Source organism: Conger conger, chromosome 7 (genome assembly GCF_963514075.1).
Source record: "Conger conger chromosome 7, fConCon1.1, whole genome shotgun sequence".
NCBI lineage: Eukaryota > Metazoa > Chordata > Actinopteri > Anguilliformes > Congridae > Conger > Conger conger.
This window is the reverse complement of record NC_083766.1, coordinates 29,335,356-29,351,191: the sequence shown is the minus strand read 5'-3', so window position 1 is coordinate 29,351,191 and position 15,836 is coordinate 29,335,356. Positions and strand designations below refer to the sequence as shown.

The following is a 15,836-nucleotide window of genomic DNA, read 5'->3' as shown; positions in this document are numbered from 1 at the left end:
CTTGTGTTACCTACCCAAGGGTACACTACCCAGTGCTCAATCAGTATATTTCATCCGCATATTTAAAGGCTACAAAAGAGACACTCCCAGTCTGTGAGAGTGGGAGCAAAAGAAGATTAATGGACAGATAACCCAGGCATGAAAAACAATAACAAAGCAAGGCTCGAAATATCACTAACGCAGTCACGAGACACAACAGTAAGAGATGCTGCATCCACATGCATCCAACAGAAATTGGTTTGAAAAAATCAGTCCAGCAGGCAAAGACAGCCCTCAGACAAGACAACATTGCTGGGCAAGTATAACAAGGATGATGGGGTTTTGTATTAACCCTCTTTGTTCCACAAACTCAATGATATTAATCATGACAGCATCATATCCATGTAGAAACAACAAAATATTTTCTGCAATTTAAAGGCTGACCACTAGATGTAGCTCTTGTGACATACCTGTGTCTGAGGCAGTGCTCAAATCTTCATACAACTGTGATTTCCTTTTCACACAGCAATAGTGTACACTCAGTGACCTATTTGGGAGACCTGTACACCAGCTTATTAATGCAAATATTTAATCCACCAATCGTGTGGCAGCTACTAAATGCATAAAAGCATTCAGATGTGGTCAAGAGGTTCAGCTGTTTTTCATACAAAATGTCACAATAGGGAACTAATGTGGTCAAATTGACTTTAACCGTGGAATAATTGTTGGTGCAAGGCAGTGTAGTTTGAATATCTCTGATCTCCTGGGATATTCACACAAAACAGTGTCAGACTTTGCAGAGAATGGTGCAAAAAAACATCCAGTGGGCAGCAGTTCTGCAGGCATAAATGTGTCGTTTACGAGAGATCAGAAGAGCAGGGCCAGACAGGTCAAAGCAAATTAAAATATTTAGGCTTCTTATAATTAGCCTATTTACAAATATTAAGATTAGATATCTTTAACAGCAGTTCCCAAACCCTTTAATCTCAAGGGCCTCTAAAATCATAACCCTACACATTTTTATATCTCACCCTAGACTCTTTCTTCACCTTAGAGCAAAATGTTGTCTCAGTAGACTAGCCTATAATTGCAAGAATCTCAGATACAGTGATAAAACAGATACCAGATACAGATACCATCGCAAAACACAATTTGTCATGAAAGTCTCAGAGAGAAGGCTATGCATTTGTAAACTTTAGCTGATAAAGCAAATGTACATTGCTCTGTACATTGCAGGGCTGTGCAGATGCACAAAGTGAGAAAATGACACAACAACTTAGAAAAACTGTTTCACAACACCCAGGTATTGTACAGAATATATTTGACCAAAAATAAATTTATGAAAATTAATGACACCAACAATAACAATAACCTGATACATTGTAGTAATACAGGAAAACATCCCAACAGAAAGTTTGCTTATAGTTTGCTTAATGTATTTAGTGGAATTGTTCTTGGACTGAACCTGGCCTGGCCATTCAGCTCCAAGGCAAGCCAAGCGTCAGCTATGTATGTTCATGTTAGGTGAGTGTCATATACACAAAGCAGTGTAAAAGCTGGTGCATTGCCTTGTGAGCTTTTTGCCATCATTTTATCAGAATTACAAGATTCCCAACTGAAGCCCATTATGAAGTATGAATTGTATTTTAGAGAATTACATTACATTATTGGCATTTGGCAGACGCTCTTATCCAGAGCGACGTGGAGGCTGGAAAATGTCTTTCAGGGCCAGCATGTAGTCTAGTGGCTATGATGCATGACTCAGACCCAGAAGTTTGTGGTTCGACCCCAATGTAGCCATGATGAGATCCGTGCAGCTGTTGAGCAAGGCACTGAACCTCACATTGCTCCTGGGGGGATTGTCCCCTGCTTATTTAAATGAACTGTAAGTTACTTTGGATAAAGGCATCAGCTAAATAACTGTAATGTAACATCTTTCTAATATCTACTCTCTACTAAAGTTTTTTTCGAGGGACTGTTTATTTTCGAGCAATGCAGGCCAATGCACATGCTTGTGTTGAAAGAGGAAAAATATAAAATATTTCTATTCAGTACATTACTAGCCATGGTCCCTCACTTTGTCACTGTGTCTGCCTCTATGTCTCGGCAATGGAAAGGGAGTGTGTGTGGGGTGGGGGGTTGGGCGGTAGGGGTGGTTTTGGGGGGGGGCGGTGGAGGTGTTGCAGCATGACTTGAAGCCAAGACAGGAAGTTTGTCATAATAAGGAGAGCAAAGCATTTCTATTCTCTCAGTTGCTTTTCTCTAACACATAAACCTGTCATACAGATTTGGTACACGAAGAAACTACAAGGTAAGTATAACAAATTATTTTTTCTTCCTCTCATAATGCCTCCCATGTTACAAATATTTTTACAAACTAATCTTTGTCTGAAATTATTATAAATGTACTGGTGAACTAATTCTACAGCCGATAATTTCACCATTATTGGAGCCGCACAGTGTCCCTGTGTATTGCAATAGTATTCTCTAGATGAACACATACCTCATCTACAGTATGTGAGTGCTAAGTTACATTTGCCCTATTGATGGCTGAGCTCAAAAGTTTAAACTATTTGTTCATATTTCCATAAATAATTTCCAGCAATTTAGTATGTCTGTGACCTGAATAGCATTTGTTTGAATGCAGGAACACTCCCGGTCTCTTTTGGCTGTTTTTCTTTTGTGATTTAGTGAGTTTATGGATGTGGCCATCTTGCACAACCTGTGATGCATGACCAACTTGGTGATTCACTGTGCTCAGAGGTTAGGAAATGAAGAAAGCTAGTTGGTTTGCAGAAGCTGTGTTTTTACCATTCAAGAGCAGTCCGGATGGATCACTATACACTCAGTGATAATGGGGAATAAATGTGATCTAAGTGATCATGGAATGATTGTTGATGCCACACAGGTTTGTTTGAATATCTCAGAACTCCCGATCTCCTGGGATTTTCACACTCAACAGTCTCTAGAGTTTGCAGAGAGCAGCAGTTCTGCGGGCAAAAATGTGTTGTTAATGATAGAGGTCAGAGAAGAAGGGCCAGTCCGGTCAAAGCTGACAGGAGAATAACCACACATTACAACAGTTGTATGCAGAAGAGCATCTCATCAAACCTTTAAGTGGATATGCTACAGCAGCAGAAGACCAAAATGTCTAAAAAATAAGTCTAATAAATACCTAATAAAGTGCTCACTCAGTGTATACATACAATATACAGGGAATAATTCTGCAAGGAGGACTATATCTGTCTCTGGATTTCTTAGCAATGTCTGCTTAGTTATTAAACTAATCATTTATCTATTGACATTTTAGCAACATTGCTTGACAAGCTCACAAATGACAACCCTATATGGTGGCAACAAAACGTGCTTATACACCAGCCCTGTGGGAATGGAATTGAAAATGTGTAGGCCACATTCTCACTTCTTATTGGGTGGGTGAACAGGGTGGGTTGAATACCACTGCTCTGCAGTCTGCTGAGACCAGTTTTGTGATTTCCTTCTACTGTAGAAACCCCTGAGTAATATTTTGTATGATGCTGCTGCTCACACATAAAGCAATGTGTAAAAAATATTGCTGGATTCAGTGTAAGCTGAGAACATATACCATATACAGTACACATACAATTGAACAAATAGTACAGATAGTATGGAATTAAACATTATCCTGCGACTAGGACTGAGTTGCTTGTGCAAACCGTTTAGAAAGAAACCAATTAGGACACCAGGTGCTAATAAGTTCACTTGAATACACTCTAGGTATATGATAAAAAGATGCAAAATGCAGTGAAACAAACTACTAAATTATTTTCACTGCATACAGAGGAGGACATTAATGCACCAAGCAAGTCAAAATTAATGATACACAATGTTTCATCCAAATCTGATTGCTGTAGGCAGGCAGCCTGTATCCACCCAGTGACACTTAAACTCTAATACTAATAAACTACATACAATCTCTGTTATTAATAAAAACCAGTGTTTCAACACTATTCATTAAAATGGGGGACACTATTTCGACAATGCTAATATGATACAGATAGAGGACAAGAGGATATAATAAAAACAGTGTTGCTTGCTTTGGAGGTGGCACGGAAGTATGATCTGTATCAAGAAAGAGGACAGCAATCAATATTAAATATGAAATGCATACATGCAAATAGAGTATATAGAGTATATGCATCTTTTTAATATAAATATTCAAAACAGATTTCAACATCACCTCTGTGCCATTGCACAAAATAGTATGATTCTCGACCCTGATTCTAGATCTTGATACGCACTCAAGCCGGGTGCAGACCAGACCCATTCGTCAGGGAATGTATTTGAAATACTGCTCTCCATTGACAGTATAGTTTGATGCCTTTCCTACAGAATGTTGCATTTCCCAGCGATACCAGGACAGTTTGGTCCTGAAGCTCGGGAGCTGGGTCTCAGAGGCTGGAGGGTGGAGAAGATGAAGGCTGTTCCACTGGACCCCTCCGACCTGGGGGCTTTTTTCACCGGGGATTCCTACCTGGTTCTGAGCAACAGGGGGGAAGATGGCGCTGATCTGCACATGTGGATCGGTGAGTGTCATACAATGCATGATGGCATGCTTAGCATATTTAGCTCATTTCAGAATGGCCTGCAGAGGGTTAGGATATGTCATGTCAAAGTAGATCTCCAGGCTCAATAAAATTGGGTTGGGCAGCCCTGCCATAGGTTTCCCCTATGAATGCCATGCATATGTTGCCTGAAAAAGTGTTAATATAAGTATTATATAGAGCTATAAGTCTCCCCATTCAACTTTGCTTGGTGCATTTGTGAACCACTTCAAGTCTTGAGCTACTCTGCTTGGAGAAATTGCATCGTCACTGCTGGCTGTTTGCACAAAGCCTGAGCAAGTCCCGACATCTATCTGTGATTCCTTCAGAATCTTATGTTATATTCCTGTGCGCTCTATTTGCACCAGTATCAGAATCCTCTCAGCTCTTCACAATGGACCATGAAACGGTGCACCAGGAAAAAATAATGTAATGATGGCTAGTAATGTACTGTTTCCTGAGAAAATGAGAAAAAAATAAAAGAATAACATCAGCATCGTGCTCCAGGCATCTGACAGTGTGCAGGTTGTGTCTTCACTCATTCCAGTGACTAAGTAGCTAAGGTACATGACTTAGACCCAGAAGGTTGGTGGTTCAAAGTTCCGGTGTAGCCACAATAAGACCCGCACGGCCGTTGGGCCCTTGAGCAAGGCCCTTAACCCCACATTGCTCCAGGCGAAACTGTCCCCTGCTTAGTCTAATCAACTGTAAGTCACTTTGGATAAAAATGTCAACTAAATAACAAATTATTATTATTTATTATTATGTGTCATGTGCATAAAGGAGAAATAATTAGATTTAGAAATTTGAAATTTGAGAAAGAAAGCTTTATAACCAGGGGAAAGTGAGCTTTTTCTTTGCATGCCTCTGAAAAAATAAATCTGGAATAAAAATAAAGAAGCAACACTATGCACCAAGCACCTGCCTGTGTCCAGTGGCCCTGTCCATTACACAAAATAGTTCAGGAACCATCCATACCCAAAACTATCGGGAACCATGGTAGGTCTCTATGAAACAAAACCCTGTACTAACCATCTGGCTTTGCATCAATGGTCTTACGCTCATTGATCTAACCTTGCTATGCTGTACTGTGCACCTGGCTGTGCACATAAAGGGTGATGAATATGCGATTACCAATATTTATGATATACTATTACTGTGAACTGCTGCCATCTTCACTGATTTACAGTAACTGAGAGTGCTTTGCATAAGGCAGATGGTCCTGTGAGCCAAAAAAGGAGCAAAAACCACCCTGTGGTTTTGAAGTGATGTGGCACCTTCTTACGGCACATGATGTGCTGGATTGCAGTTGTGTACTGTACGCGTAGCCCTACGCACTGGTCAAGGCAGTCTTCTTGGCAGAGACCTCCCTGCTTGTTCTATCCAACTCTTCTGAGTCTGGGAATGATCACACATTACCCCAGGTACGTGACGGGCCTTGTGTTGACCCAATCGTGCACTTCTTTGGGTTGGCTGTTAGCTGTCGACTAGAGATGTGCCATGATATGAGTTTGGGCAAAGTACCCAGTCTATAAGGGGCTGGAATTTGGCAGGAGCCCCAAACAGCCCAAGAGGAAAAGCCACAAACTAGTATAAACCATCACCAGAGTGGAGATGACGGTTTTACCCCTGGATCTGGAGACAAGGGAATCTTATGGTGTTATGCCTATGCACTAACACAACACACCAACACAACAGGGCTGCTCCTCGGAGTTTGGGAAATGATATCAAACACCTTCAAGCACTTTGAAGCATTTTTTATGCTCAGAAAGAGAGTGCAGCACCTGCCTGCAAAGTTGAGCCAAAGAAAAAAATGCAAGCTGCGGCACCTTTTCTGCAGGCGGCTGCAAGCCATTGGCTCCTGAGTGAAAAAAAGAATGTACTGGTGCTTAGAAAAAAAGCTTATTCAACACATACCCTGGATCAGGCATAAATTAAATGACAAAGCTTCTTATTTTAATGAAGTCTCTGTTTCAGGCTTCAGATTCTTCTGCTAAATGTATGTGGAACAGATATGCTCTTTTGGCTTGCCTGTCCAGTGACAAGGATATTAATTGGAACCTGCAACCAAGTTATGACTTATAAGCCATAATTCTTAACCACGATACTGCTCTGCCACCCCTCATACCTGCACCTCCCCCTCCTCTGCCCCTCCCTGTCCCTCTCTGTCCCTTCTCCAGGTGAGAAGTCCTCTCAAGACGAGCAGGTAGCCTGTGCCATGCTGGCCACGCAGCTGGACCACTTCCTGCGCATAGACACTGTCCATCACCGGCAGGTCCAGGGCTACGAGTCCCCTGAGTTCATGAGCCTCTTCCCCAGGGGGGTCAGCTATAAGGTGGGTGGAGAAACAAGGTATGATGGGAGCAGGGTTTGTTAAACAGGGACAGAAAGCTATATTTCAGATTCTGTACTTTCAGATTTTGCTTCTGTGACCCATTTGGGAATTACTAGAAAGCATCTGTCAATCACCCTTGCCATTTTTCTATTGCTGTAGACATACTCTGTGATTGATGGAGCTCCTCTGTTTTTTTTTTTTATATGACTATGATGACATTTGTCCCCCTATTTTATTATCCCTGCAGGGGCTGCCCCATGGGGGAGAGAAATGTCAGAATCACATTTTCATTTGTCTTCTCATTCAGTCACACTGCGTGCCCCAAAACCTCCAAAGAATTAGAAGCTTAAATATTCCGAGGAGTTTAAAAAAATGTTATGTATATCTGTCCAATTTCTTTTGAGGAGAGCCCTTCTCCATTTCCCCCTACAGCTTCCATTCACTCCTCCCTGTCTCTCTCTCTCAGGAGGGAGGTGTGGAGTCAGGATTTAAGAAGGGTAAGCCTGGTTCTGCTCCAATCCAAAGGTTATACCAGGTCAAAGGCAAGAGGAACATCCGGGCCAGGGAGGTAGAACTCAGCTGGAAGAGTTTCAACAAGGGAGACTGCTTCATACTGGACCTGGGAGAGGTGAGGGGGGGGGGGTGTGAAAAAGGGCACACAGAGAGTTTATTCAGTATCTTTCGACCTCTGCATGTTGTTCTCTATTCTGTGAATGCGGCTTGCAAAGTGTATATGTGTCAATGTGTATATCCTGCCACAGAAGCAACAAAGGTCAGTCCTCAACAACTTCTGCTTTCAGATATAGCCACAATCATTATTTTGTCTGACATTTTTGACAGTCAAATATGTTATACTGATTTACTGTGGTCAGATTTAGGTCTGAACCAGAACTAGTGTATGCAACTGTTTAGAAAATTAAGCCAGAATAATTGATTGGACTAAGAATCAGCCTGCCCATTGTCCCTGCAAGACACTTTTTTTGTGTACCGTATATACAGATTTTCTGCAGAGCTGGCTGTTTCAAACACTGTCAACAGTTATTGCCCTAATACAATTGTCAATAGCTCATTAATGAACAAGATCAAATATTTACATTCTGGTTTGGTTGTTAATGTGGACCACTCCGGATTTTCTTTTTACCCAATGTAATAACCAACTGCGTTTACCCCGGTTCAGAAAATATTGTCCTGGGTCGGTTCCCAGGCCAACATGTTTGAAAAACAGAAGGTACGGGAGATTGCAATGCTTATTCGGGACACAGATAAACATGGCAAGGCCCGCATCACTGACGTGAGCGAGGGAGAGGAGACACCCGAGATGCTTCAGGTAAAAACACGAGGCACACCTACACAGACTGGAGCAGATTATGCCCCCCATGCCCTGGCTAAGCTCTACGGCACAGCTATGAGCTCCAAAAGGCTTCACGGTTGCATTTATTTTCTATTGAAGCTGTTCACCTTAAATACTGAATTTGTTTAGCTTAGCATTGGTTTCATCCAAATCCAAACTGCAACACTCTATGCTACAAATCAAAATAAAGCAGAAATATATACATACATTGGCTTGGGCAGTAAGGGCAGTCATCTGGCAGTCAGAGAGTTGCCGGTTCAAGACACCTGACCCCCAAATGCTGATGAGCTGGTTGGTGCCTTGCATAACAGCCAATCGCTGTTGGTGAATGTGTGTGTGTGAACCAAAACCAGTGCAGTGCTGAATAAATGCCTACCATTTACTACTCTGACAGGTACTGGGTCCTATGCCAGAATTGAAAGAGAGTGTCCCTGAGGAGGACACTCAAGCTGATGTCTCTAATTCTGCCTCTTTATACAAGGTGAGAGCCTCTCACAGACACATACAGAGCGAGAGAGAGAAGAGAGATGCAATGTGAATGAATGAGAAGATAATTATTATTTTGTTATATCTTATCCTCAAATATCTTCCCCTTCTTCTTCTTCTTCTTCTTATATTTATTCTAATAATAAGAATAATAAGAATCGGAATAAGGATAACAGTTGTTTTTAGTATGAGTGGTATTATTTCAGCTATTCTGTTCAACAGAATACCAACGTAACCAACAGACTGACTTTGGCCTTGTGGTTTGGTACACAGGTGTCAGATGCCACAGGCAGAATGACTCTGACCAAAGTATCAGAGAAGGGCTCCTTTGGAAGGGACCTCTTGGTGCAGGATGACTGCTTCATCCTGGACAACGGAGCCAATGGCCGGATCTTTGTGTGGAAAGGTGAGAGGCAGCAGGTGCAAGATGAGTGAGGGAGAGAGTGTAATGGACGTAAGGAGGTTTGAGGATATAGAAAAGAGACTTAACACCCAAACTTACTGTCTTCAAGCCTTTTGTGTGTGGTCTTGTGTGCAATTCAATAGCATTCTATAGCATTTAAAGGATGAGCCAAGGACAGACTGATTATTAATGTTAAGTTTGTTCAGCGGAATATTCACGCCTGTATTGGGTGACAATGTTGATTGACAGGGAGCAGAGCCAATCCAGAGGAGAAGAAACAGGCACTAAAAATGGCAGACAACTTTATCGAGCAGATGAACTACCCCAGAATGAAAACACAGGTGCCTGATGTGCACACATACACACACACAGCATATCACTCTTATAATATGTCACTAATGACACCTTTGTAACACTGCAAGTCACTGTGCACTGACTTTCAACCTCCGCTGTTGCAGGTGAAGATTCTCCCCCAGGGACGAGAGACAATGATATTCAAGCAGTTCTTCAAAGACTGGGACTAACCGACTAACAGCACCTGTGTGCATTCCTTAATCAATGGTTTGTCATTGTAAAATCAAAACAAAGTAATAAAATACATATAAAAACATGTGTCACATAGCACGTAACTGCAAGTGCCATTGCAAGTAAAGACATATTGTACGTACAAATATGAGACCAAAACAGCTTGCAATGCAATACTCAGACATTTGAGAACTGATCAAGAGTAGATAGATAGATAGATAGATAGATAGTTACTTTTTATATCGCGCTTTTCTAGCCAAGTGCTTTACAGTGATGAGTAGGAAACTCGCCTCAACCACCAACAGTAGCCACAGAGTTTAGTAGATCTACATAGTGCAACAATGTGTAGGCCTTCAGGACTCAGGAGAGAATATGTTGCAACCTAGAGCATGACATGGCAGAACATGCAAGAAGCAAACACAGTACGTCTCCCTGGATATAGGAATATGAGTAAATAAAGTCTTTCATAATGATATGATAAGGTAGGTAGAAGGTTGGTATGTTATTGTGTATCATCCAGTGGATGATGGTGTCAAGACAAATATATAATTAATATAATATACTATGACAGGGTTGGAACGTAAAGTATGGTAATGTAAATGATAGTCACGTTACACCACAAATATATATGGCACTGTATCATAATGATGTAAGATAGAGTGATATAAGAGTAATATTGTTAAATGGTGTTACGATGCTTTTTAAGTATGTTGAGGCAGCTTCAGTATGACACAGTGCAATGTTTGACTTAAAAAAAAAAACAACTGGACCAAGAAAATGCCAGAGTAAATATAATGGGCACAATAAATACAGCGATCACTGTCCTGCTGCAGAATGACTAACCTTTGTCTTGTAATCACCAAGCCCTGATAGTAGATACATGCAAACACACACACACAAACTCACACACACACACACACACACACACACACACACACACTCTCTGCTCTCTCTCTCTCTCTCACTCTCTATCTCTCTCTCTCTCTATCTCTCTCTCTCTCTCACACACATAACATATTACCATTGTCTAGATTGTCTGACAATACAGCATTAAGTTGTATGATGACATCACCATGGTGTTTTTTTTTAGAATGCTACCTCAGTGTCAGGGCAGTGTTTACAAGATTCAAATTCTTGAGTTTTTCAAATTCAAGAGAACCACAAATGGAGCAAGAATATACCTGAATAAATATAACAGGCAAAATAACTGTAGAGGCCATTGTCTTGATTTAGTACTGTCTGTGATTTTTGGCCAAAGTTTCAATTCCTCAACAAGATTCAGCATTTTCCAATTGGGCAACCAACCTTTAACTGAGCAGCACACTTCTTCTTTCAAAGGGGAACGTCTGAGCAGTGACAATCAGGCAAAATTGGACACAACAATTTAGTTTTTAATTTCTTGCACTGTTATTAGCTCGTAAAAACTTTTTTCAGAAAGACAAATATTAAAATATAGTCATGTGCTCACTAGAATTATTGAGTTATACAGTGATGTGACTGGGAAACAAGACAAGAGAAGACCCAGGCAAACTGAAAGGGGCAATATTGCTAACACTGATCATTCAAATTAATAATCCAGTAGAACACCAATTACAAGAAATAGAGATGAAGAAATGTGCAAATAAACAGATAAAAACTAGGGCTGGGGAACAAACGACCTCTAGTGGTCAGAAACCAGAACTGTACTTGAGTAAGTATTTGTGCCCACGGTGGACAGGTACAACTGGTATCATTGGAAAGAATTTAATAAATATCAATAAAAATCCGTGCAGAACAGAGTATTTGGTATGTATCAGTTGCTTGGCAGCAGGAATTAGTTAATTCATGTTTTATCCCATTCCTGCTAGTGATCCTAGATTTAAAACATGAAACAAGTGGATAAGTTATGAAATACAAAGACGCAGAGAAGAATGATTGTCCAAGTGTGGATGTACTGTATCATGTGTCAACTATGCATCCAAAAGGGATTTGGGAATTTAAGCACAGGACTCAGGTTCAAGGTCATATCCATTTTCAGGAGGCAGTAATGAGCATTCCACATAACCCTCAACGAGAGCTTAGTTTGACAGTTATTAGACAAGATTTTCTTTGGAAGTCTGTGCGCATGCCAGGGTATAATATGGGTCTGAGCAATAGCATTATATAATCACCTGCTGCTACAGTACAGTTGCTGAAGTCATAAAATAGTCTAAAGATCACTGTGACTTAGTTTCCCTTGAAAAATCATAGCGCACAAATATTTCTCTGGTCATTTCCTCCGACCCTGCTCTCCAGTCAAAGAGGTCTGTCTTCTCAGCCTACATTTGTGGTGAGTGCAATTCATTTACTTTAAGAGCCATGGAAGTTGATCATACTCATTTATCACTAATTTCGCAGCCTGTGTCATACAAATTGCTTTCATCTAAAGTTGTCATTCTAAAGTAATGTCTCAAAATTAATTTCAGTTCTTAATTACATGCTACTTATTTGCTGCTCATTCATTGACACAATTGTATCATCTGACTGAATTTGTTTTTAAAGAAAAAATATGAATGTATTTATATCACAAAATATGTCTATGAGTATAAACATATACCTTTTCTTGTGCAATACATAGACCTTTCATGAAAGACATTGAGGACCAACTACACATTTGCAATGAAGAGTATTCTGAAGGAAAAGGATGGCAGTGAGTCTTGTGGTTCCAGTATTTAAAACACTGATTTAAAGCAAATGTTTCACTCCCTACTTGTGTCCACATTGCGTGAACATGCAAATCACATACATGAGCGGATTCATATGTGTGTGTGCCCCATGCGTGTGGGATGTGTGTGCACAGACTGATGTCTGTTTCCCGTTCCCCAGAGCACCCCCGCCTGCGGGTGAACATTGAGACCGCTGGCCAAAGCCACTCCGCCGGGGCTGTGCGCTGGACGCAGCTGGAAGATGACGTACAGGCCCACGGCAGCGCCCCCAGCACCAGCAGCGCCAGCAGCTCTGCCTCTAAAACTAAGGTACAGGGGGGAAGGGGTGGGGGGTGGTGAGATGCAGAGAGGATAGTGTGGGGGGTTAACGGATAGACTGTATGTGGGTTTGCATGGAAGGTGCCGTAAAATGGCGACGAAAGAGGGCAGGAAAGTGAAATGTGAATGAGGACTTTGAAATGAGAAAGATGTGAAAGACAGGGAAATTCGGAAGTGGACTCGCTGATCTGCAGGATGGAAGTACATAAATGAAAAATTTTGAGAAAAGAGGTATTTTGGTATGGTATTGCTGTACGATGTTGTGCTCTGTATGTACCACAAATTATGTTTAGTCTCCATGTCTTACATGTACGGGCCAATCCCACAACAGGAATTTCCATCAAATTGGAGAATTAAGGAAATTTTAAGCTTTATATTGATCTTGGAACAGGTTGTCAGTAGTCACAACCATTATAACGCATATGTTGACTCATCAGGTGTGACACTAATGATTTGGCATGGGCTCTGACTACTGCCCAAACCTTTACTTTATGTATGTACTTACCCAGGATTAGAGCATCTCCTGAATGATCAAATCTAAATGTAATCATAATTTTTTTGTCTTTGTCTGTAACACGCAGGATCTGAGAGAGCTACGCAATCTGCAGGAGTGCGTCCAGTTCCTTCGTCAGTGGAAAAAGGAGGTGGACCAACTGTGTAAGGTAGGACTGAGGACAGGAGTGCTTACTCTAAAAGTAACTCTAAATCAGCTCTCCCAAAAGCAATATGCCTCCATAGGTTGTATGAAGTATGTCTATTTCACAACATTATTAGCAAATGGAAGATAAATGGAACAGTTGAAGTCAAGGCAAGGTCTGGAAGATCAAGAAAATGTTCAGATAAAATGGCCCAAGACCTGGTGAGAAATGCTCAGAAGAACCCACACATGACTGCAAAAGAGCTGCAAAAAAAGAGTAGCAGACACAGGTCTAGCTGTTCAGGTTTAGGACAATACAACGTACTTTAAACAACAAAGACCTAGATGGCCAGAAAAAAGCTTTTCCTACGACCTGTTACATCCTCACATATGACTTGTCTACTTATGAGGATCATAACATTTCAATACCAGACTTCAGTTAAGTCAAACATTTATTAAACTTACAAAAAAATGCAAAGACATTCATACACAATAAATGAGGCCAGAGATCAAGCCAAATAATGGGCCATCTGATCCAGGGCTTACCTTAAATTAACCACAAGCAAACTAACACAAAACTACCAGATCCCCTTCCCCAAAAGGCAACAACATAAACCTTAAGAGAGACTAACAATAATTGCGACTTAAGTGGGGTTGCTGTCCCTTCTCCCGGGCACCTTGGAACCTTAAAAAGACATGGAAATCAGGGATAACCACCAGCACTGGTGAATGAGAGAGGGAAAGAGAACAAGCAAAGTAGGGGTGCACGTAACAGACCTCAATACAAAATTAAGCATCTGCAAAAGCATCTGCAAAAGAAAACATTGAGTAGCCTGAAGCCTTTTGAAACAATTGGACTGAAGAAACAAAACTGAACTTTTTGGCCACCACCTCAGAAAGTATCTTTTCGAGAAATGGGGGAAAATGGAGAAAAGTTCCAAAAGCAAGAATTGAAAACACTTTGCTGGCTACAGGAAGCATTTGCAAGCTTTTATACTGTAGTTGCCCATAGAGGAGTAACAAAGTACGAACGGACAGGGTTTCCAAACTATTGCACTGGACCTTTTTCCTTATTTATTCATTTTGAAACTGTAAAGAGATGTGAAGAATGTTTCATGTTTAACCATTGAGAGGTCAAGTTCACTTCTGTTTACCAAGATATTAATTGTAAATGGCTTTTTGACCAGGGGTGCCCAAAACTGTAAGGTGTAACAGCATAATGTGATGCTGTTGTTAAAAGCTAGTAAAGTCTGTGGAGGGCGAGAGCTTCAAACAAATCTAAACTGACGTTACAGTAAGCTCGGTGGAATGGACATCCACATACTGTGGGAAAAGGGTGTTATCTTTTTTATATGACTGAATTACACATCTGTTTATTGCTTCCAATTACATTTTATCTTGGTAAGAACTAGGCAACAACTCAAGCATAACAAATAACAAATATGATAATTATTTTAGATGCTACAGCAAGTATCCAACACAGGACCTTTGAGATGACACTGGCGACACTCCTTTTAATTATCAAGGAAGCTACTTATTGATCTTCATATGATGGGTGTATCATACCTGCCATGGAGTTGGGAAGAATGAATCATTTTTATTTTATTTTTTCATGCAGTTTATTACTGGTGAAAGGTGACAACTGATGTTTTATCTGCTTGTCAAAGAAGCTAGTGTTATTTGAAGAGACATCGCTGTGGGCCTGAATATTATTTCATAGAATAGTAAACTAATTCTGCCTTCTTGTCATGAATACAGATTACGCTGTTATCTGTATCATGAATACAGATAACACTGTTCCACTGTTCCAGGAAATCTGTAGGTGCCATTGTGGTAACCCTCTCTGACAAAACGATTGTGTTTAATGGAAGCATTTTCTCTTATGGAGAATAGAACCTGGGCCAAGAGTAACCAAGTAGAGTATATATATGTAAACAAGCTGGCACAAAATCATGAATACAGATAACAATGTGGCGGCACAGATGGTGCAGTGGGTAGCACTGCCACCTCACAGCAAGGAATCTGTGTGGAGTTTTCATTTTCTCCCTGTGTCCGTGTGGGTTTCCTCCGGGCACTCCGGTTTCCTCCCACAGTCCAAAGACATGCAGGTTAGGCTGATTGGAGAGTCTAAATTGCCCGTGGGTATGAGTGTGTGAGTGAATGGTGTGTGCCCTGCGATGGACTGGCGACCGGTCCAGGGTGTATTCCTGCCTTTCACCCAATGTATGCTGGGATAGGCTCCAGCACCCCTGCGACCCTGTTCAGGATAAGCAGGTTCAAATAATGGCGATAACACTGTTCCAGCTCAGGGTCAAGTGATAAGACATATAACTTCTAAAGCATGGCATGATGGTGGCTGATATGATTTTACAGAAGAACGAGTGCATATTAAATCAGGGGTGTATAGCTCTGCTCCTGGAGGGTCACAGTGTTACCACTGGCTCAGTTTTTCTAAAGACCTGTATACACCGGTACACTCCATCACTCTTCCATTTGACCACAACAAAACACATATACCCATGGGTGCATGTACAG

At 41.0% G+C, this 15,836-nt stretch overlaps 2 protein-coding genes across 3 annotated transcripts in view; both read left to right on the top strand.

Annotated features, from left to right (window-relative positions):
- Window positions 1-2,165: 2,165 nt before the first annotated feature.
- Window positions 2,166-9,745, top strand: LOC133133039 (macrophage-capping protein-like). Of its 2 annotated transcripts, none has more exons than XM_061248990.1 (9): window positions 2,166-2,290; window positions 4,351-4,544; window positions 6,743-6,897; window positions 7,364-7,525; window positions 8,102-8,224; window positions 8,643-8,729; window positions 9,008-9,140; window positions 9,387-9,478; window positions 9,596-9,745. In XM_061248990.1, the coding sequence occupies exons 2-9, from the start codon at window positions 4,352-4,354 to the stop codon at window positions 9,659-9,661; spliced, it is 1,011 nt and encodes a 336-aa protein (XP_061104974.1). In that variant the 5' UTR covers window positions 2,166-2,290; window position 4,351; the 3' UTR covers window positions 9,662-9,745. The 2 variants fall into 2 exon arrangements, with proteins under 2 accessions (XP_061104974.1, XP_061104973.1); XM_061248989.1 differs by having other exon boundaries at window positions 8,075-8,224.
- Window positions 9,746-11,935: 2,190 nt separating this feature from the next.
- Window positions 11,936-15,836, top strand: part of si:ch211-114c12.5 (E3 ubiquitin-protein ligase TRIM39) — an 11,529-nt gene continuing 7,628 nt past the window's right edge. Inside the window, exons 1-4 of the mRNA XM_061250398.1 lie at window positions 11,936-11,970; window positions 12,259-12,330; window positions 12,507-12,655; window positions 13,246-13,326. Coding sequence (XP_061106382.1) covers window positions 12,300-12,330; window positions 12,507-12,655; window positions 13,246-13,326 — 261 coding nt within the window. The 5' untranslated portion in view covers window positions 11,936-11,970; window positions 12,259-12,299. The remainder of the gene's footprint in view (window positions 11,971-12,258; window positions 12,331-12,506; window positions 12,656-13,245; window positions 13,327-15,836) is intronic.

Coding starts and splice junctions, on each gene's coding strand:
- LOC133133039 (XM_061248989.1), top strand. CDS start 4,352: ATGTTGCATTTCCCAGCGATACCAGGACAGTTTGGTCCTGAAGCTCGG. Junction 7,526..8,074: donor TCATACTGGACCTGGGAGAG/GTGAGGGGGGGG, acceptor ACCCCGGTTCAG/AAAATATTGTCCTGGGTCGG. Junction 9,141..9,386: donor CCGGATCTTTGTGTGGAAAG/GTGAGAGGCAGC, acceptor GTTGATTGACAG/GGAGCAGAGCCAATCCAGAG.